Consider the following 23,673-nt stretch of genomic DNA (forward strand, 5'->3'; position numbering starts at 1 on the left):
ATGGTACATCTAAAAATCTGTACGTCCTCCCTTATCGTTAGAAATATACTCTTTTCTTAAACCGTAACTATGCCTTGCATAATCAGCCACGATTTAGGAAGACTGAGGACGGGAGAATCCATTATTTCTCTCTATTTTGTGTTGTTAAAAGACAACAAATTCAGGTCTGATAATCACCCAATATAATAATTTTCTTTTCTGAATAAAAGCCTTTGGGAAATGAAGCAGTGACAATGAACCACCAAGATGTTACAATCATAGAGAGGCAAAATACATACCTACCTTTTATTCCAAGGGGACAGAATTACCTAAGATGTGTCACCATCTCAAATAATCAAAGTCAGCAGAAAGGTACCAAAAGGTCAGTTAGAAAAACAAAAACCACGGGATAAATGAAATGGGCTGTAAGCAAATGTGTAGTGAATAAGTCACAAAGAGTGGACACCACTGACTTTCAATACTCAAATCTAAGCCTGTAGGGTTTCCAAGATTTAGTCCTTGATCACATAATGTATCTGCAACACTTGGTGACAAGGTCTGCAGACAGTCACACACAGAATCTGCTGAATATTAAAAAATACCACTCATTTTCAAATGGGGGTGCTCAGCAGGACCTGATCAACAACAGGGAAAGCTAGCACAAAAGCATTAGTTTCAAGTTTTATTTTTCATGTTGGTGAAACACATAGCATCTTCTCAAGAAGCAGCATCTGAAGAGCTGTTACAAACACGTTTTGTACTCTAATACACCACAGATTTGGAAAAAGAACAAATAAAGCACAGATTTCACACTGCACTTGGGCATACTGAATCTTCAGTTACAGATAATTTAGGAATCTTCTGATTTCACATATACATTGCATTGGCCATCACTCAGCCTTCATGCACAACTCAATTTTATTTTTCTTACAGTCAACACTGGCTTTGGAAACTTTCTTGCTGTAAATGGTATCTTTTCCTCTTAAAATCACTTAAATGATATTTACGTAAGTGTGCAAATTGCTTTGAAAGAGAAACAAACACTAACACATAATATACAGACAGCTTCTTCTAAAGTTAAACATTTAGTAAAAGTCAGTTAACATTCCTATCACACTTTCATTGCCTAAAATAGGAGAATAAGTTATATAAAATAGACCATCTTATTTTCAGACACTTCCATTTCTGCAGATTTGGTCTTTGCAGCAACATTGCAATCAAAGATTAAGATTCTACTCCTAATATTCAGAGAAGCCCCTTTCAATTCAATGGCAGCTTAACACGTTTAGTAAAGTTACTTTCCACACTTGGCACAGGGAAAAGGGAAGAAAGCTGGGGGAGGAGGAAGACAGTCTTGCACTTCTATTTTATTTTTTTGGCAATATGAGAAGTACGTTTTAAGAATCTAATGCATAAATTTTAATTTTTCTTTTAAGAGTCTGTTAGTGTTACAAGCACAGTTTAAATAGTCTGCAAGTTCTTTTACAGAAGCACACAAGGCTCCCAATTTTTCTTCTTATGCATGTCATCTCAGATATATACAATTGTTCACACACAAAAAAAAAGTAGACTCCTTGGGACCATTCAACAAAACTGATTTCAGAATTGGAAGCAGTAGGAAAAGCTTGAAGAAAATTCCTTAGTGTTCCCAGTGCTCCTACAAGTGCAGTTTTTTTCTACTTGTGATAAAAACTCCCCATAAAAAGTGCATGGTCACCTTCATAAACAAATCCAGAAGGCAGAAGTTGAGTAAACTTGTTTCAATGGTGAAAAAAGAAGAGTTACAGGGAAGCCTTCAAAAACATCTTTCACACACGCTCGTAATCAGAGAAAAGCAACTCAATTCCCAAAATTTCATTTAGACTATTTTATAGAAAAGCAAAAGGTTTTATATAAATCATTGATAACAAGGGGAAACTACTTGTCAGACAGTAAAGGACTACAGGTGTAGTCTCAAACAGCTTGTAAATCCAGGCTGATTGTTACATAATACAAAGAGACAAAACTGCTTTCTGAACACCCGTTAAATTGAATAATTTGAATTTTACAGCAGCCCTGTCTGTAAATCATGCTGTAGCTTGTGCAATGCTACTGAGTTCTATACACCCCAAGGAAAGTGAATATTAACCCTCTAAAATTTTACCTTCATCACAATAATGTCTGACACATTGACGTCAGACATGTGCTTGATATTTCTGAAGACATCCAGTTCCTTAATGTGGCAGACACTGTACCAACACTTAACACCGTGCTTTTGGTCTACAGTTTATTGAACTTTGGGCATCACGTATCACACGCAAAAAGCCCTGCTGGATTCCCAGTGATCTCACCCTAGTGCAGATCTTGATCAGGTTCTTCTTAAGAGACAGACACAGGTACAACTTCCAGTGTTGTCAACTTTTAAGCATAAAATGGTCAAACAAATTTAAGACACTACAGAAGCCTGAAAAACACATGAAGACTTGAAACCAAATAAAAATAGTGAAGATGCATTAAAATTTGGTTACTTTGGGTTCTGAGCTAGTTTGAAAAATGTCGTTCTATGCTTTGAAAACATGAAAGAATGAAATGTCTTCATAGACTAGCGTATTGATTAGCAAATAAACAACTGGAACACTCATGAACTCTAACATATCATTGAAACATTCCACCGAAGTTTTTGTTAAACATTGTCTTCAGAGCTTCATATTCAATGCACATTATCTGCTACCTTCAGTTTCTTTTTTGGTTATGGCATGCTTCAGAAACACTAAGAAAGGTTGTCCATTCCTTCCATTCCCAAGGTGTACATTACAAACACTACGCACACGTTTATTTCCAAAGACTTCAGGTCAATGAAGTTCTTAAGATGAAAGATGTGTGTGTACTTTCAAGCTTGTAAGATGGCTTCAAACTAGCTGACTTAGTATTTTCCACATCCACATGGATAGTGCTTGCAAAGAATAAGGTATTAGAATAATATTCCGCAGTGGAGTAAAAACATGTTGAAAAATAGACTGAATGATCCCTCTAGCACTTACACTAGTGAAAAATCCTGCCTGGCATGGTCTGCCTTAAATGGTGTTGAACAGGAGATAAATAGCCAGATGAATGATCACATATCTAACTCGGAAAACAAATACAAACATACTACCAGGAACAAAAAGTGTCAGCTGTTGAAATCCAGCATTTAAAATTTTGTACCGCTCTCCTTACTCTAGTGCTTCTTGGGTTTTGGTTTCTTTTAAACTGTGCTTTTAGTAAAAATTTCTCTCAAATTTTTCCCATCAATTGAAGGCAGGACCCTGAGGAAGCTCCTACCAGGTAAGAAATGAAGTTCAAAAGTGTTTCAAGATGATAGATACAGTCATGCTTTTTCTCCCATACTGTACCCAGAGAAGCTGCCAAGTTATTATTAGCATTCCCACATCACAATTGCAATGAAGCTCTGGTAAATCTGGTGCCTTTGGATATGCTCAACATCACAAATAAGTCAGATATTTAAGACAACCTATGTCTGTAGCTAGCATAGTCCACCAGAATATTCATCCTCTTCCTCATCAGCATGAGAGCCCACTGTGGCTGGTCCTCTTGCTTTGTCTTGTGCAGAGTTTGGCGATTTCTTCTTGATTCCACCTCCTGGGACCACCAAGGTAAGACCAAGCTTGGCATACTGACAATAACAAGGCAAGTTTAATTTCTGTACTATCATAGAAGTAAAATCTTGTTTAATTACACTGCGCAGAATTGACTGACGCTCACAAGAAACAAGCAGGTAACATTCAGTACAGAAAACAGATTCATGGTGCTTTCCGAGTATATTTTTCCAGCTTAAAAAAAAATGAATCAATGTTAGGCTTATTCTATCCCAAACACTATGAGAATGGGATGAAAGATCTGTATTGATATTGCTTATTATAGAATAATTTGGCCACATCCTACAGCTTCTGTAGTTCAAGCTTTATGTAAAAAAAAACCTATAATTTTTCAGTATGCAGCTCTGTATACATTTATCTACTAATAATTAACGTAAAAAATCTTACAAGTGTTTTTCAGTAGACTAGTATCTTAATTTTTACTATTCAACATAGTAACAAAGTAAAATTAGACAACAGTGTTACAAAGTTTGGAATGGACGGATGTCTCCTTTACTTCACGCCTTTCCTACCATTTACAATTCAAAAAAAAAAAAAAAAGGGGGGAGGGGGGACATGACAACACACTACTAGTACTTTCTTAAAATAAATTTTTTTTAAAAATAATCTTTCAGTACTTAGTACCTTGCTAAGGAATAAGTGCTAAAAAAGAAAAAAAATTGAACGTCACCCTGTAGGCATTATCTTCTGCAATGTTTATGTATGCGTTATCAGATGTACCGGATTTCTGAGATACAGCAGAAGCAGCAAACTGTTCTGGCCCCTAAGGGCCCAAGCAGAAGGGAACTGAATTTTGGTTGACTCATCAAACTCAGTAAATCCATAACAAACCACTCTTTCACCTAAGCCTTCCCACCATCAGAAGGGAACAATGAAAGGGGAATTTACATTAGCAGGCAGCAAAGTAAAACAATACATGAAGTTGATAGGCGCAGGGTAGGATGGCAGAGCAAGTCACAATAAATATATGGATCCTTCTTATTTTCCTCTACTAGAAAAAAATCTCTCTCGACCTGAACAAGCAGAAGGATTATAAAAAACATATCCAGAGGAATTGCCTACTTACATCATTGTCCATGTATTTGAAGAGTGGCAAATTACAGACTTCAGAAACTTGATCCTGATCTTGCTGGTCATACCCTTCTAGAAGTTGCTCTAGTGCTGCACAGTCTTCACTTCCATTAAATCCTGGTATACTGAAGGTAATTAAAAAAAACATATACTGAGTTCCTTCAGGGCGTTTCAGTAATCCACTTGACATTCAGGTAGTCTATTTTTAAATGCTGCTGATTAATAACAGAAGAACAAGCAGCTTTTAAAAATCTCATGGACTACTTAATCCACAAATCTGCCTATAATCACTTTGAGATCTCCAGGTATATAGATCATACCCACAAAATGAAACTTTCTGCAATATTAGTTTGCATCCTGAGAAAAAGATCACAATCATAGTCAAGACAAAAAGAGAATATTGGAATTTTTCAATTTTTCCTGACTAGTCAATGAATTCTTCTTCCACTTTACATACAGAAAAGTTCTCTAATGAGTTTCTATATATAAAATATAAATTGAAGATCTGGAAAATATGAGCAAGATGTTTAAAGATCGATCTTGAAAAAAATCGTTCTAAAAATAAAGTACAATTTAACTCACACATATGTTCAAGTCATTTCACTAAAAACGTAGTTTAAGTAAAAGTATGTTGTTTCAGTATTTCGTTACTGAAGTCCTAATGGAAGCTGAAATGGACAGTTGCTGGGAAAGCCTCTGGAACCAGGGTTAAACATTAATCCAGATTTTGACCCCAGAATTTTCTCCTGGATGTGTAAAGAATGCCTTCTCCATTTCAATGTATTCAACTGGACTACTTTCTGCTTCCTAAATTATCTTTTCAGTTCAATCGACTATTAAAAAAAAAAAGTCACAAAAAAGTAGAAATCTTGCTTTTCTTCTTCCAATGTATGACAAGCGCAAGATCTAGATCAACACAGCAAGAAATGTAGTAATTCACATGCTGTAAACTTTTCTTTAACAAAAACATTTAGATTAATCTTTCCTTCAATCTAATCACCGCACTACATAGTTTAGTTGATTATACTGAGATGTTGCTATTGCACATTTTGAGACTGCATTACATTTCCATCCTCAAACTGTAATAAAATATGGTAATGATAAGTTAGAATTTAAACTTTTTAAGGGCCTCTACACATGACATAGCAAAAAGATTCTGAAAAAATTAAAACTCAGCAACATCCAGAAACACACACTTATAATCCTAAACATTTGTTTACAACAGCTAATACATCTCTGTTCCATTTGAAAAAAAAGACACAACCCGAAGGACATCAGTAAGGCAAGAGTCCAGCCGTTACAACATTCAGCTCAGCTTTTAACAAGGAAAAAAAATGGGAAGAACTTCTAATTTCCATATTATTTTACCTGTCGCACATAACTACTTCTTTATGACTAAATTTTTATTTTAGGTTCATTAAGAAGAATCACCATGGTAATTACAGCTAAATCTGTTAAGAGTGAAAAAAATTCCTGATAGTCACATACCAGGGAATGCTATTATTGTACTATAAGTCAGCAGAAGTACAGGCTTAATATTTCTCGACAGACAGTGTTTCCATTGGTCTTTCGTAAGAATAGATCTACATTAATGAAACATTCAGTTTAAAATTAAAGGACATGAAGTAGACTTACCTATAGCTTTCCCTCACACATCTTTCGGCAGCAACGTAATCATTTCGGTGAAGATGAACTAAGACTTGAGCAATAGTTTTCTAAACAAAAAAACAAGAAAAACCCAACCTAATGATTCTTCAGAAATTAACAGTAAAATATAAAAAAAATACTGGACTGCTAATATTTAGCATGAAAAAGGTCATTATGATCCGCAACGATTCTACGATACTGACACAAGAGAGTCAGAACAACACAGTGAAAAAGTGGTAAGCCATATCCTCAGCTGTTATGAAACAGATTATCTCCTATAACATTATAATGAACCATTGCACCAAATAACAGTTTTTCTGGTTTGCTATTTTTGAAAACATCTTTATTTTTGATGTGTTCATTGTTTCTGACAGCTCCTGTAGATAACAGCATCTTATCTTCAACATTATAGTAGTGAAAAAAGCACAGTTAGGGGTTGGGGAAACGTGCTACCACAAATTCTCATCGTTTAACAAGAAACGTATCCCTGAATCAACAGGTACGTATTGTCAATCAGATGTCAGTGGTCATTAGTTACCCAGAAAAACTTGAAGTGCACTATCAGAAACTGTCTCTTACAACTTACCTTATAGCATGTTGGGTAATTTTCAATTTCCTTATAAATACTTTTTTCCTTCTGAAGAGACAATGCAGCCTCATCTAATCTAAAAAACCCAAAAAACAGTTAGGACTATCACTGCCAAGAATACAGCATAATGAACTAATTACAAAGTGTTTAACTAATACACCAACAAGTCTACTGGAATAAAAAGTGACACAACTAAAAATCAGCAGTAGATCTTACTAACAGAGTAGAAATGCAGAAAGAAAGAAATGCAGTCAGCAATTCCTTTTGTATACATGCAGGCTAAGAACATCTCTGGTATTCATTCAGACAAACCTCATTTTTTTATGACACTGTAAAGATGAATGCCTTGTTATGTAACTTAACAGATTTCTCTATGTCATGAGGTTACTATAAGCTATCAGCAAGTCTGATATCCATGAACTATCAATATTGTTGTAATAACTGCTTTTGAGTTTGAATACTTTTGATGATCATATTAAACTTCTAGAAATTAGCAATAGCTCGTAAGCTATAGAGCAGCAGAGCAATCAGTCTTTCTCAAGTTCTGAAACTACGTTGACTTGCTTTCACAGAAAGACTTCCAAGTTACTTCGCAAAGTTCCTTTGCGAAGGTGCTAGCAACTAACAATTACAATAAATTCCTGTTTAGATTCCAAGACATAATCTTTAAGAAGTCCAGAATCAGACTGCTGCAAACAGATTTTTTCTTTCCTCAGGTTAGTCACCTAATTCCCCTGTTTTATACTCCACAGCTATAAAAGACTTTCAAGTACTTTCTACATATTAGTGCTGGAAGAAAAAAAAAAAAAAATCCTGAAGTAGTTTAAGAATTAATGAAAGCTGGTGTATGTGCTTTCTAGCTATTCAACAAACACAAAAGAAACAAAGCCTATAGCCCACATTTTCCCAGCCCAGAACACAAGACAGGTGGTTCCTGGATGAACATCACGTATCTCACAGAAACTGAATTTTAGTTTGAAGTTCATCTCAAAGAAGAATTAAGTAACAGTATATAAACCCAACAACAGCAAAAGAAAAAACCCAATGAAAATCTCTAGTAAAGATTCTATTACATTTAAAAAATAAAGAGGCATAAAGCTATACCGGCGTCCTCTGACTAGAAGCCTTGATGCCTTCCCCAGCATTTCTAATGCTTGCCGTAAACGTTCTTCATTCTAGAAAACAAAAAGAATTCATGCATTCTTATTTCATTTGCATAGAATCAAGACCACTAGACCTTAATCTAAGTATGTCATCTGTAACCTAGAACAACTGTTAATTATTATATCAGCAGTTCACACACTCAAGGGAAATATGAAAAGCACTGGTGCACCTAAGTCCCACAGCCAGCTCCCGTATGGATCTACAGAGCAAAGTAACGCCAATGTAAACTTGCTAATCTGGAAACACATGACAACTGATGATACAGAAGTACGCCGAAGGCAGCAGCAAAAAAGCCAACTATCTGCTCAAGGGATGGGCAGAGCATCAAATTCAATTCTTCTGTGCCTTCAAGGATTTCAAACTATTTTAGGCTCCAGGACTCAACAGCAGCCATGTTCCCTACCCTCTGGGTTGCCCAACAAGAGGCAGAAAACTTGACAACATACAAAATTCAGACTCAGTCAAGTCCCAAACCGAGAAAAGGGCAAAGCAAACTGACTCCTTTTATAATCTCCTTCTCTACAGCATAAGAAGCCTTCAGCTTTATTACTCAACCACAGATGTGAAAGTAAGGAAAAATAATTTAGAACCCAATTTTAGGGTTTTTCTTAATTTTACAGCTGACCCTAAACACCAATTCATCCATCTCCGAATACTTTCTGGGACTGGAAAATTCTTTGCTGGGGTGGTGGTGGGGGAATCAACCCAAAACACTCCCACTTACTTCAAATACTGATGCTGCTTGCTGATAAAGCTGCACCGCCTTCTCTGGGCTCACATTTTCTATTAACCTGTAATAAACATAAATAATTTATATTCAGTTTAAATTATAACCTTTTTTACCTAAAAGAATCAAAAAGACAAGAAAGAAAACCAAAAACATACCCATGCCCTGCATGCATTCTAGCCACCAATACCCACAGACTTACTTTCCAGCCCGTTCCAGTGCAATGGCTGCTGTATCTGGTGTCCCATTTTCCAGGTACATCATACTGGCTTTCTCGATCAGCTGAACTGCTTCAGGGAGTCTCTGCATCTCCTGCAAAGCAATAGTCAGAGGGATGTTGCTGTCAGGAATTGTGCTTATGTACAATGAAACGAATCAAAGCCAACTGGAATGCCTTGTTTATTAAGATTTTAATTTTTATTTTCAAACTTGTAGAGCTAGTGAAAATTGACTACCAACTCCATAAAATTCACTTGTAAGTACCAAGCTTTCATGTAAGGCACAAATTTGTCACATTTAGAGCAGAAGTGACACTACTCTTCTGTTACTCTCTGACATGAGGCCCTTACCTTTCTTTCTACAAAAGGAAAACCGTTTCTTTTTCCACCCAATTACAAATGTTGCCTCCCTAACCTACTGAGGGTATTGGTGGGGAGTATGAGTCAACAGAAAAATACCACTTTAATATGCAATGTGCTTACATATATTTGTAAAATGGTCCAGTGCACAATATTCATCACTATAAAACAGAACTTTTTAATAAAAACTAGTAAATTAAAATACCTTTAGCATCATGCCAGCTTGTTCATAAGCTCTACAGAGAAAAAAAAATTTACAATTTAGTTAGATATGGTGTATTTCAGCAAGTCGCAGTTACACAGCAAAAGTTAACATGCATCAGCTATCACTTCACTGTTAATATTTAATGCTTTGAAGATGTTTCAAGCATTTTATTTGACACAGTGCATGTGTAACATTATCTTCCACAAATGAAGTACTTCAACCACACTCCCCACTAAAAATCTATTCTCATGATCTGACCCACATGCAATATTTGTATTACTTGTCATTATCGGCTTGCTTTCAAGTACTCTCTAATTAAAAACTTCTTTATAAGCTCAACAGCGTAGAATTTCACAATTAAAAAAAGCTCATCTAAGAAAAAATATCTGGTATCAAAAGGTGCTGAAGAATGTCAAAATCATCATTTCTTCAAATGGCCATTATAGGTTTGCAGACTTTCCTAGCCTGTGCTTCCATTAAACTGATTTTGAAACTGCAAAATCACTTGAATCATACTGCTTACTACAGTGAGATCAAAACGATAGTTCATGCCTGTACCATATGCTAGAACATTTGTTTCAGACTGCTCAGTGCTTCTGTACTTACTTGGCAGCATGGAAGAGACTGGAAGTAAAATTGTCAAAGTCAAGGACAAAAGCCACAAAAATATAATGCAGAAAAATTATTAGTGTACAAAACCTTATACTAGTTTCAAAGTAGGGAATCCCATAAAGGCAAATCGAACCTTTGTATGCAAGATGTCAAAAATAAATGCTTCTAAGGACAGAATACATGCAACACAACAAAGTATAACTGCATGTAAAGTTGTAAAAAGCACATCTATTTTAAAATACGTTCCTGGTTACTAAATACTACTTCAAGTACTGTAATAATGTCAGAGTTGCATTTAGTTTATACTATCCATTTGTAGGTATTTAAAAAATATATAATAATTTCTGAAGCACTACGTAGACATCTTGGGCACTGGTCAGCATCTTATTGCTCCAGATGTTACTGGAAACAACAAAGATTTTCTAACAAAAATAGTTCTTTAGTATTCCCACTCAGAGCACACAGGAATAGTCTTTTAAAAGACAACTTTGTTAGTGCAAATATATTAAATACATCTTCTACCAACCCCTGTTACCCCATTCTAAGTAGCAACTAGTCAGCTTTTCTTGGAAAAAAGAATGACAATCCATGAAAAGATACGCTTTATTGTTTTCGTGTGCCTCAGCTTCCCGTAAACAGGCCTCCCTTGCCTGGTCAAACTGCTTGGCATTCTTAAAAGCAACAGCTGCAAGAAATCAAATAAAGTTCTTATTTACACATTGTCATTTTCCTTTTTTAATCACTTCTGCTCAAGAATTTAGCCACCATTTGCACCGTGATACAAACAGACTCTTGAAATGAATGGTTACAGTTTACTAAGTTCTTCCAAAAAATCCCACGAGAGTCCTCCTTGCTTCATTAGTCACTTAGTTACCATTAAAAACATTTATTGTCAACAACACCTCCATAACATCACTGCACCACATATTGTGCATAATGCATTTAGCTGGATTTTGGAACTCACTCATTCTGTATTTTAATTAGAGAACTGCAAGAATGCACATGTGTACAGTTTTAATCATTAGAGGTTATACAAAATAAGTACGGTAGGAATAGACGTGTACCATCAACAAAACATATCTGTAACAACTTCCTCAACACAACCACTTCAGGGTACAAACATGTATTTCTATCTCCATCAGACAGATACGATATTAAAGTGGGATTTAAAATAAATTTCGATTTATAAATGCTCCAGTTGCTCTTCGACGTTTGTATTTTTTTATTCAGGCTCAAATGAATGCATAGGAATGCCTAGAGTAAGAAGCCAAAAAACACGATAAACTACTGCTATCAAAAAGAAGAAGACTGTTTAAGAGCAAAAATGAATCAACTGGTAAGAATTTTATATTCCATGTCACACTTGCAGTGGAAAAAAAGGAGGAAAGACATCTTACTATGCCTGAAAAAAATCCAGCAGTATCTCTCTACCTTACTGAGAGAGTCCTTCTCAGGACATACTTTGTAAAATGATGAAAAAGCAAAGTTTTAAAACTAGCTCAAATATTTGTTGTTTTGTAGGTAAAGTCATAGAATTTGAGAGTGAACAAGTGAAAGAAGGAAAGCTTTATTTTTATCACACGTAGAAATATATAAAATAGAAGTTGTAAGCTTAAAAAAAAATTGTTTTGACAACTGATCTAGATCTCCAAGTACAATATGAAATTTATTTTACATATTTACATTAAATACTCTTATTATTTAAGAGTATTTTTATTGTTGTTTCATCTTACCTTGTCTTCACAACAGTTCTACCTACACAGCAATGCCCTGAAAACATGTCAAATGTTATCAGGGATGAAGCTTAAAGAATACTTTGAAACCATAAGCTATACGGACATGTTTACAGCCATACATACCTGCCTTCCCATATTCAGTAGCTGCACTGTCATAATCTGGTTTCCACTTTAAGAATCCAGTTTTCAGGCTAAAATGCAGGAAGAAAGGTCTATTAACAATTTAAGTAAAGATTTTATGTTTTACCTTCCAAGCACTTCAGATATATGATATATGTAAAACTTTAGACTTCCTCTGGAAAGGAGCAACTACCTATACGCCAATACTATGGTGGCATCACCACTGTAAAAACAAATGCTGGCATTGCTAGGAATTGCATAAAGCACTGCAACGATCTCCCATAGTTACGTGCCTCACCCTAACATGCTTCTCCTGTCCCCAGAGTCTTCACAAGTCCAGATCCTCAACAGTAAGAAGTCAACAGAAGAAAAACACTTCCACCTACACCAACATAGTATCTCAAGATTTCTAACACCACAGCACCTGACTATTTTTTGTTATACATCATAAATTTTCCAGTGTTCCTCTACGGTAATTTTTTGCTGCGGAGAATTATCAAAGACTCTCTGTTGCATACACAAATGAAAGAATTTACTTACCAAGACAAAGACTCACATGTAATTTACATGTCTACAATAGATCATGACACTAAATGGTGCCACACACAGACATATATATATATATATAGGGAAAAATATACATTGCAAAATGAGGTGAGTCATCAGACAATGTTGATTTCAATATTATGACTTCCTCATTTCTAAAACAAATATAAAAATTACCGTAAGCTTCGAGTCCACTTCTATATTTGTTGTACGCAGATGCTTCAGATGCAATACATGCTTAATTTGGAAAACGTTGTATATAGACTTTTATGTTGGTTTTGTTGTCTTACTTGGACGAAAGCCACAGTGTGTAACTCTAAACCAATCCTTTATACTCTGTTATTTTTATCACAGGCAAAGTCTCAAATGCATCGAGCTGAAACATGCAATGCTTTAATCTGCACACAATTTGAGACTGAGGTGTCTTTTATTTCAAATGCTTTCCAGGATAAGCTTAAAATTAATTTCACTGAAAGGCACTTTTGGTCAATTAATTTGGATAAGATACTGTGGTACAAATCATTTTGTTCTGAGGAGGTCTTTTCTGTATCACAGTCTATACTTTTGATCCATGACTTCCAGATGGCCTGTCACTATTCTTACTAAAATTATAGCATCTTTGGGTTAGTCTGTTCTATTACATCTATACTGTAGCCTGTAAAATTGAGAATTATAAACAAAATGGCTATATTCAATGTTAAAATACCCATTAAAAGACTATCATGTAGATGTTAAGCCCTCTAAGATAAATGTCAGCACAGGTCTTTGAAACCATCTAAAAAGAAACAATCACATGTTTCTCACAGGCAGGAAATAAATCAAGCACACACATCATCTCGGCAAGGCTAAGATCTTTTATTCACCGCAATCCCCATAACTCTTCTCTCGACCATCTTTCTCCCACTAACTTTAGCCGAAGAGCAGAAGTGACTCCCCTTGCTTTCCAGTTAGGGTCAAGAGCAATAAGGGCAGCCCTTAAGGAACCCACTCAGGCTCCAGGCCTCCGAGCCGCACAGCCTCACCGACACGACTTTTTTAGTTTCGGGGCCGCTTTATTCTCCCAGTTCGGGGAAGAAGGGTGCCCTTTAGCACCCACCCCCTGTAGGGAGGGGCCCCTGAGGCTGAAGAGGGGCCAAGAAGCCATGCCCTCCTACTCCCTCCGCGCCAGTGTCCTCTAGCCCCACACCTCCCTCCCCTTCCCCTGAGGTCACGGCACCTGGCACGTACGGTCGCGCACCCCCCAGCCCCCCGTGAGGCCACCAGCTCCCCGCAGGCCGCCCCCGTCCCCCCAGAGCGCGCAGGGAACCATGGGAACTGTAGTTCCCCGTAGGTCTCCCGTCCCCGCACGGGCGCCGGCGAGAACTACAACTCCCAAGAACCCACACCCCGCCTGGGCCCGGGCGTGAGGAGGGGGCGCCGAGCTGCCGCGCTAAGCCGGCGGACAGCAGCCCCAGGGCTCGGAGGCCGCGGGACCGGGCGGCCACGGCAGCGAGCGGCGCGGTGCGCAGAGCCTCGCTCGAGCAGGAGGCGGTACGACGCCTCTACGGGGCAGGAGAGCCGGGCGGGCCTGGCGGCCCGGGCGCTGAGCTGGCAGCCGCCGCCGCCCGCCAGCTTCCCCTACCCTCCGACCTCCCGCCCCTCCGCTCACTATTTCTCCGCTTTAGCGATGTGCTCGAGCGCCTCGTTGATCTTCTGCGCTGCCATCTCGCCAGCGCGGCGGGCCTGCCCGTGGGCGCTCGCCGGCGCTCCTCCGCCTCCCTGCGCTTCCGCTACGGAACGCCGCAGGGGTCACGGCGCGCCGCGGAGCTCCGCACCGCACCGCGCCTGCGCGGGGGCGGCTGCGGCCGTGGGCGCGTCCCGGCGAGGCCGAGCGGCGCGGCTGTCGGGGGTAGAGGCCGCGGGAGTTGCTAACGCAGGCTATGGAATCAGGCAAGACAGACAAACGACATGCTCAGTAACCGAACTGAAATGCCGAAGTTTGTGTTACTGCACATATGCCCAGTTTCCTTGTCTCTTTTTTTCTTTTTTTTTGGTTAATCTGAAACATGTTTTGAGTAACAGAAGATCGGTGAGTGAGTCTGGGAAGGTGTTTAATCTCCAAACTTGGAAATCATTGCTGTCTTCTAGTAACCTGAAGAAGTATTTATCAACATAGAGAAAGCCAAGTGAGAAGCTGGTTAAACTTGCAAAACTCTTATCAGAGCATAGGAGTCATCGAAAATCCATACTGCTTACAGGAATCAGAACTTTGTGATCATTTCTACCTTAAATGGTGAAAAGAAGCAGTATTTACATTTTTTGGTTTATTCTAGGTAGTCATCACAGGCCTGAATTGCTCTCCCTTCTTTTTCCTTTTCTCACATTCCCTTGATGACATGGGAACTTAATTTTCTAACTTTGATTCTTACACTGTGCTTGAGAGGCGATCATCTATTGCAGGTGGTGTAAAATCTCCTCTGAATCTTACATACTTTCATTCTGTGTCCTAGAACAAAGTAGGAAAAAAAGGTTGTAGAGAGGTTTTCTTTTTCGGCTTTCAAAACCAGATGAGCGCTCATGAGAGTACTGGGAGAAAACAGTTAATCTTGCATACGCAAAAAGGTTTCTGGCAAGCGCTCACTGGTAGCAGGTAACAAGCAGAGGAAACAATGATCGGAGGGATTCCTGTGTCACCACATCTGTCTTTTCTTTCCCTTACTATCGCAGCCAGAATAGATCTGGCCATATACGAGCTTGCTGCAGTGCTTTTCAGATAAAATTGTGTTAGCTGGGAAAACGAAATCATAGAACTGTGGCATTAAAAGACAGAATAACCTCAGAGTGTTCTTCTGAAGCACCCAGTTAATGACACTGTTTGCGTGTTTGTGCTAGTGCTCCTGGCCTGCTGTGTTCCCTGGGTTATAAATAGCTGTTCGCTTTCTAGTGAAACTACACGTGCACTGTCTGGCTACACTTTATACTGGAATGAGCAGATGAAAGATTTCCAAGACTAGTATTAAATGAAATAGGATATTCCTGGGTAGCCTTTATTCTGTAGACATGGAACCTCCGGAGATTTTACATCTGGGAAAGATCACATCACAGCATCTGGTGTTTGGCTGTGAATTAGAGTTTGGTGTTGCAAAATGACCAGGTACAATGTGATAAATTCTTACAGTGATAACAGTTGGAGTGGCAAACTTTGTGAAGTATAATGTAACAGATTTTGTTTACTAGGCAGATATAAGCTCTGCAAATAGCTGTACCAGTAGAAGCCATTAATCATTAGCCAGTCCTCAGCTGCCCATCACTGCACCTTGCAGAAGGTTCTGTCTCCTATCTAAGCATTTCTTCATGTACACCATCGCAACCAAAGGCATCAGGTTATCAAAAACGGGCTGCATAAGCTGATACAGCTCATTTTGTCTGAAATGGGTTAAAAAGCACCTGTGTGAGACTTCATGGGGCTAACCTCTGGCAAGAGGCTGGAGGCAGGCAACTAGCGACAGCACCTTCAACCATTGTGGCTGGGTCCACCCACAGCCGTGGCGTAAGGGCAGCCTGGGCTTCCTTCAGGGGGCTGTTGTGAGTTGTTAGAGACTATCAGTACGATCATAGATAAATCTGTTTCCCAATTAACGCCAACTTTTCTTTGCTGTGAATATGCCATGTTCTTGTTCAGAAAGTCAGGACTGACTGCAGTGAATGGTATTTTATATCAGCTGCTGAATCCTATCTGCTACTCCGCTGGATCTGGAAGGTGAATTTAAGTTTTCCTAGATCTGGATTTCCCAACTCTGTCTGATACCCTTCTTTGGCAGCCAGCCATGGAAAGTTCTACTTTGTAATTTATTAGTGCCTGAGCTGGAGTCATAACTTCTATAACAACAGCTACACCACCATGCTGAGGAAATTACCTGTGTGGAAGGGAGGGGGATCTGATATTCCTCCTCCCATGCAGACTGCTACTAATACTAATAGTCTAATGAACAATTGGCGCAGACACATTTTGGGCCTGTTATAGACACAAAAATGTGTTCTGCAATCACTCCGTTGCAGTGCCAGCACCTCAGCGCTCCAGTACTTTTTATTTTCCCGTGATCAGCGTTCAATCTGTGTAATTCATTTGGCTGTGAGACATTACTAGTTCTTGTCTTAATGGTTATGGCAGAAAGCAAACAAACAACTCTGAGGGCAGCAAAATTAATAAAGACTGGTTTTCTGTAGATTTGTGTCTCCCTGCTGATTGTCTTTAATTAAATAGCAGAAGACTACAGTGTGAGCATGCCTTTTATTAGATGTCAAAGAATAAAGAGAGAGACATTATAAATATCCCAACTGGGGGAAGGAGGTAATGTCTAATTGGCTTTCCAGATTCATTGGGCATGAGAGAGGAGGGGGCTATTCTGGTATCTAATAAGGTGTTCCGGTATGAAACATTCATAATGCCTTCCCTGCTATTTATTGAACACATATCATTTACATGTTTCTTTTTCAGGTTAGGTAAGGTGACCTGTCCACCTAGGTAAGACTCTTTAATTTTGACAGTGGGTAAGATGATGCGTCATGATTACCAAGTCCCTTTCAGTCCCTACCTACCATCCCTCCTGCCTCTCTTGCTTCCAACAAGAATCCATTTGCCTAGATGATGGCAACCTGCAAATGTAATTTATTTACAGCCAAATTAATTTTATACAGTAGTTTATATATGACTCGCAAAGGTATGTACAATATCTACAGATGTGACTAAAGCTCTTCTAGAGGAGAATTGAGTCACCTTTTCCTGTTGGGTTTTCGAGAGCCCGAGGTCAGATAGAAGCCTGTAATTGCCACCATACTACTTCCCACGTGCTCCAACACGAGATCTGACAAACTCAATGTTATTGCCATTTGTCACCTCCTGGGCTTGCTCCTTGATTCTTCCTCACCTTCTCAGCCACTGCATCAGCAAGTGATGATAATTTACTTTCATGTCTGATGGTTATATCTACCACCAGTGCCAGCGGTCAGGCACAAATAGTAAGTCAGGCTTGTAGAGCTTCTTTTGGTGGTCTCGTAGGAGTGGCTCATGAAACACTAGCCAACCCTTCTTTTGAGCTTCTTCAGCCAGTAAATTGCACAGTTGGTTATGTCTTTTGATCCTAGCTTCCTGAACTGGTGGACGATACCCAATAACATGTGTGCAAGTCTCACTCTCAGCTTGACAGTGCTGGCAGATCTTGAGATTCCTGTCTACCCCAATTCTCTCATGGGGTAGACAATAGCTCTTAACTGTAAGGCAGTAATGAGCTTCCTGTGGGGAATCCCTCTTTAACATTCAATCCAGTTGTTACTAGTTGTATCTTTTTTAAAGTTGGCGGTTCCACAGCCCTGACATGGCAGCCTGGTCCAATTCAAACATTGTTCCTTCAGCCAGTTACTAGATCTTGAAAAGATCACCTTTGGAGTGGAAATTTCCCATTGTGACTGGGATCTCATCTCAAACCGCTTCTGGAATCACCATGACTGCTTTTGAGTCCCAAATTGATGGAGTTTTCTCTTCGCTTTCTCTCACAGCAATCCACCACTTTCTAAATTCATTTTTGATACCTTCTTGATGAGCTATTGTTTTTTTTAGTGTCGTCGAAAGGGTGAACAATTCTGTGCAGCTGACAGGCCTGCATGCTTGGGATTAATCCCATAAGTCTGATGATACTCAGGCATCCTTTGCATTTGCTGGAATAAAGAATCCTGTCACAGGTACAGACAAGTAGATGTAAGCGTTCCTTGACAGCAGATTGAATGGCCATGTCAAAGGCTTGGAGATATGTAGCCTTCACATTGGTGTGGTCAGCTAGATAAAACAATCGAGGGATAGTAAATCCTTTCAAGATGTCTTCCTTCTGAAAAGGCTTCAATGAAGCCTGACCAATCCGCCTCAGCCACTCAGTTTTTCTGACAGTTCAGGTTTTCATAGCTCAACCCATGAGTGTATATATATTTATAGACTCAGATATTTCTCAGAGCTTCTTGGGTCAATCATATTGAATGGTATGGCATTGATTGTCCAAGTATGACAGTTATTGATTGTATAAGAATCTCTCATTGCTGTGATGTAGAAGCAATGGCACTTCAGCCTCTGAGGCCAGTTGATTCCCAGAAGTCTTCAAAAAAGTTGATGTTCTTCTGCATTCCATCCCAAGAATCACTCAGTAGCACCAAGCCATCTGCAAAGGCTAATGTTGTTATTTTTTTTGCACAGTGCTGGAACCCATTGCCTTCCTCCTTCAGCTTGTACAGTAGAGGGTAACTGATAGATGGAATAAAACTGGAGACGTTGCCTTGCTTCACCTCCTGGATCTCAATGGAGTCCAACTGTTCATTCTTCAGATCTGTCTGGGTATCAATATTATGATAAAGAATTTTAATTAGGGCAATAATGTGATCATCAATGCCCTTCTGGTTTAGGGCCATAATAAGAGTGGCTTATGTTGTCGAAGTCTTTAGCCAAATCAACAAAGACTACTCTGATGAGCTGGTGTTCTCTCTTAGCATATCGAATAAGTAGCTGTAGTAGTTTTAAATTTTTGGAACAACTAGGTCATCTTATAAAGCCCCTCTGCTGCAAATTAAAATGATTGACCCAGTCACAACAGGTTGCTAATTATTGATGTTTCTCTGTCATTGGGGCAACATAGATTTTGATATTTACACTGTCAGGCATTCTTTTACTATGTCCGGTATGACACTGGACACAGATTAAAAAGTGTCCCTCAGACTCAAATGGTCTGTGCCCAGTGCTGAGTTTTTACTAATTTCTCTGATGTTCTTAGAGATCTCTTTTGTCATAATCAAGGCTTCAAACGCCAAATTGTCTGTGGAACCAATAGTCTTGAAAGCTCCCAGGCCTTTGAATGTTCCTGGCGACTCCCATCTTGAACACAGTGTATACCCCATCCATTGGGAGACTGTACCTCAGGGATCCCATGTCTTCTAGAATAATACTGACTAGTGTCCTCTACCCAGTTGGAACAGCCACTGAAATTGTAGGAATTCATAGAATCATGGAGTATCTCAATGTCCTGGTTTTAGCTGGGACAGAGTTAGCTCTTCTTTTTAGCAGCTAGAAGAGCTCCGTGTTTTGGTTTTACTCAGAGGCTCGCTCTGAGAAGAATGTTGATAGCGCATGATGTTTGTAGTTGGCACTGAGGTCTCAAGGACTTTTCAGCTTGCCATGTTCTTGCCAGTGTGCAGGAGCACAACAGGATAAGGGGGGAGCATGGCCGGGACAAGGGGTCCACGACTCTCCTTACGATTTGCACTTGAACTTCAGATTGAGGGCCAAACTGGCCAATTAGTATTCCATATCATGCAGCATCATGCCCAGTATAAAAGTGAGGGTCAGCCGGAAAGAAGGGCTTTTGCCCTTCCGGGACTCTCACTTTTGGACTCTCGGAGTGTTTTCTCTCTCTCTCTCGCTCTCTGTCTCGGGGCCTCCCGTTCATCCGGGATTGCAGTATCAGGTTTTATCTGTTTCGGGATTGCAGCTTCAGGACAAGACAGGCTCAGTCAAGGGGTGGTGAGCAATTGCACCGTACATCACTCGTTTGTATATATTTATCCTTGTACATATCCATATATATATATATATATATATATATATATATTGGTAGCAGTAGTAGTAAATTGTTCTTATCTCAACCCACGGGTCTCTTTTCTTTTTCTTCTTTGATTCTCTCCCTGATCCCTGGGGGTGGGGGAGTGAGCGACTGTGTAGGGTTTGGTTGCTGGAGCAGCCTAACCCACGACACTCAAGTTGAAAGGAACCTATAAAGGTAATGGAGTCCAACTTCCTGCTCCTCGCAGGACTACCTAAAACTGAATGACATGACTAAGAGCATTGTCTAGACACTCCTTGAACTCTGACAGGCTTGGTGCCATGACTACTTCCCTGGGGAGCCTGTTTCAATGACCAACCACCCTCTCAGTGAAGAACCTTTTCCTAATGTCAAATCTGAACTTCCCCTCTTGCAGCTTCACAAAATTTCCTTCTGTCCTATCACTGGTCACCCGAGAGGAGAGATCAGCACATCCCTCTCCACTGCCCTCCTGGAGGAATTGTCCCCATCACACTGCTCTCTTCTTCATCCACCTTTTCTGTGGACCCAAAGGGCATGTTTTCTGGTGCTTTCACATTAGGCTGACTTTTGCCATAGTTGATTTAGCAAACAGTCATGAGTAGCAGTTTTTGGAGGTGTCAGCAATCAGTAATTCTGGATCTTCCTCCCCCTTGATCACCTTCTTATAAACCTCTTGGAAGAACGGGAAGTTTATCAGATGTCAGCCATTCCAAGATAACCTTTCTGTAATGGGATTTCAGCCCACCTTCTCCATGCAACCCAACACCATCTTGACGTTCCCTTTCTTCCCATAGATGTTTCTCCCGATCCAGATCTTTCACCTTTTTTTCACTGGACTCTTAAGAAGTTCTCTCTGCTTGTCACTTATCTGGCCATTTTAGACAGCAAGTGCTTTGCTGTCAGCTTATTGATATTTTCATGCCCTTTTCATGGACTTTTTTTCTGGGACCTTCACAACCAGAGTGCTATTGGTTGGAAGATCTCCTCTGGTAGCCAGATAGACAACAATGGCGTTGGTGGAAGTTGGGCCATGGTCATGGAGGGCAAGTATTCCTCACGATTCTCACTTTTCACATCAGTTGCATGTGGGCTGATGTTAGTGCCCCAAAGACTTGGAGAGGCGACCACCTCATGCGTCTCTGGTAACCTGACCAGATAGTCACTCTGTTGCCTAAAATCAAAACCTTGATTGATAATTGCTGGTTGATGACACAATGGAAGCTTTAAGTTTGTGCTTACTGTCTCAACATCCGTAAAGCCTCATTCTTTAAAACAAGTTAATGATTTACCTAGAATAGAAAATGAATAGCAGATCACCTGGCAACGTGGTTTGTACTAAACAATGTGATTTGTTTGATACAAAAAGTTTCTCAAAGTGATAAATACCATGTGTGATCAGCAAACCAGAAAGAATAGCCTGGAACTGCCAAGGTAAAGGAAAGGTAATTCTGGCAGGGGGAGATTGCCACCACCGACACATTGACCACATACCCAAATGATGCCACTTACTCAAAAAGAACAATAAAAGTAAGAAACTGAGCATGCGAAGTAATTTTCATGTAACGTGAGAGAGAAAAACGAGTATATAAATATGGTAAAGATTTTGGGGAAACATTATGAATATGTATAATTACAGTGTATAACTAAGTTTCTATCCAGGAGCTGGGTGTGCATGCTGGGTGGAGATATCCCCCATGCACCTGGTACCACAATAAAGTAATGCCTGCTTTCTAACACTACAAATTGTGTTAGAGAGTTTCTGTCCAGATTTTTGATGACAACTCTTGGTGGAAGGATGACAGCGTTCCAAACGACAGAAGTTCAAGTTTATAAACTGCAGTCCCAAAAGATCCATTTCTTCTTCCACCAGTCTTTTGTGGTCCCTGATGTTCCTAAGGACCACGTCACCCTGCAAGTCCAATGGACTTGTTTGTGTGGCCACCAAGCGACCTGTGCTGACCAGACCGTAACATCATACACAATGCGAGGGCAAACACAAGGCAAACAGCCCACCCTGAAAGAGCTGCCTGACTTCGCCCAATTACACCCACAGGCACAGGCTCTGGACAATGATCTGTAAAATCTGTTGCCAAAATTTGGTTTCACCTAAAAAGAAAAATGAAAGATAAGAAAAAAACTAAAGAAAACTAAAAACTAAAAAAAAAAAAAGAGGGGTCAGTGAAGCCAGACAATAGGGACGAAGCAACTGTAACTCTAAACACACTGGGGCAGAGACTATCTTGGGTTACCCTGAAGGATGTCCAGCAGGACCGTAAGAACATGCAGTTTCTACTGCAGAGCCCAGCTAATAGCTGTGATCCCGTCTTAAGAGAGTCATGGTTATTCCTACAAGTGTAGAGATTATTCTACAGTCTTCCCTCAGTGGGACTGTGAATGAGTTGTCTCCTCTGGATTTATCTTTGTGTTTCATGAACTCTGCTTAAAGTTTACATTTTTTAGTCACCTTTATTGCTAGCGCTGTCAGATTTCCTTGCATTTGACTAAGGGCTTCCAAAGTTAAAGCAGGGTATTAACTGATACATGAAGTACAATTGTATCCGTTTGTTTTCTTGGGAAACAAGGTTTTTGTTTCCATATACACCAATGCAAATATATGGAAAACATGTTACTGAGTGTGTCTGATATGCTCCACCCTTGTTGTTCCCACCTGTGATTCCCTGGATGGAATCACTGGTGATATACTCTCTTTCATGTTTTATTTTTTGCTGCATTTTCCTGTGTGTGGTAGATACATGCATAGCCATGTTGTGACCTGAATTGGAGAACTGGTCTGGCTTTAGGAAGAAGAGGCAATAAAGAGCCCTGCTGCAAAATAATGTTTTTACTGAAAGTCTTGTCCCACATAGACAATTTGGTCAAAATCTTTAAGGGGTATGGAATCCCTCTTATCTACTTTTATGATATAGTTTGGCGTTTATTTCTTTTGGTGCCAGCACTAGCTTCATTATCTCCCAGTGCTCATTATGTAAGAGTATTCACACCCACTCCTCCTACCCTGCGTTATTGCGGCACAAATGTTTGTGTAGTCTTTCACTGAAAAAATTCCTACTTTTTTGGCTAGGCTCTTAGCTGGCTCTGTTTCCTTAGGCAATTTACCAAGCAGTTGGTTAAGGAATATATGGTGGGGGCACAAATTGCTTAAGCCAATTCAATGCCACACGCTAAATGTTTTATAATAGCTTTACTTTACCTTCTGTTTCTATTGATGAAGTAACTTCTTCAAGAAAGAGCATGCACATTATTTAAAGATGTGACACCTTTTCTGCTTGAGCTTTCCAACTCCAGAACCTCTGGAAACCTCCCCTTTTTTTCATTCTCCTTTCTTTCGGAATTGTTCTCCACAGCAGTCTCTCGCATCAGACTCTCCTGGTAGAAAGCCAGTTATTCCTCTCACAGGATCCACCCAGTGTTAGTTGCTCTTGATGGCTCTTTCATTGCTTTGCAG

At 39.6% G+C, this 23,673-nt stretch overlaps 1 protein-coding gene across 1 annotated transcript; it reads right to left on the reverse strand.

Moving 5' to 3' along the window:
* Positions 1-647: 647 nt before the first annotated feature.
* On the reverse strand, positions 648-14,345 carry NAPG (NSF attachment protein gamma). The gene is made up of 12 exons (XM_086608565.1): positions 14,258-14,345; positions 12,067-12,134; positions 10,808-10,892; positions 10,202-10,219; positions 9,596-9,626; positions 9,015-9,124; positions 8,810-8,876; positions 8,026-8,096; positions 6,919-6,997; positions 6,321-6,400; positions 4,681-4,810; positions 648-3,631 (listed from the first exon to the last, which is right to left on the reverse strand). Exons 1-12 carry the CDS (start codon positions 14,311-14,313, stop codon positions 3,482-3,484), a joined length of 945 nt encoding a protein of 314 aa, XP_086464691.1. The 5' UTR covers positions 14,314-14,345; the 3' UTR covers positions 648-3,481.
* Positions 14,346-23,673: the final 9,328 nt, after the last annotated feature.

The sequence above is a fragment of the Tauraco erythrolophus genome, chromosome 3 (genome assembly GCF_009769465.1).
Source record: "Tauraco erythrolophus isolate bTauEry1 chromosome 3, bTauEry1.pri, whole genome shotgun sequence".
NCBI classification, from domain to species: domain Eukaryota; kingdom Metazoa; phylum Chordata; class Aves; order Musophagiformes; family Musophagidae; genus Tauraco; species Tauraco erythrolophus.

What these genes read in the sequence shown, in the direction of transcription:
- NAPG (XM_086608565.1), bottom strand. Translation starts at nt 14,313, where the DNA reads ATGGCAGCGCAGAAGATCAACGAGGCGCTCGAGCACATCGCTAAAGCG. An exon ending in AAGCTGGCATGATGCTAAAG is followed by an intron (nt 9,125 to 9,595) that starts GTATTTTAATTT and finishes ATTGCTTTGCAG; the next exon opens with GAGATGCAGAGACTCCCTGA. An exon ending in TGTGTGAGGGAAAGCTATAG is followed by an intron (nt 4,811 to 6,320) that starts GTAAGTCTACTT and finishes AATTACCTTCAG; the next exon opens with TATACCAGGATTTAATGGAA.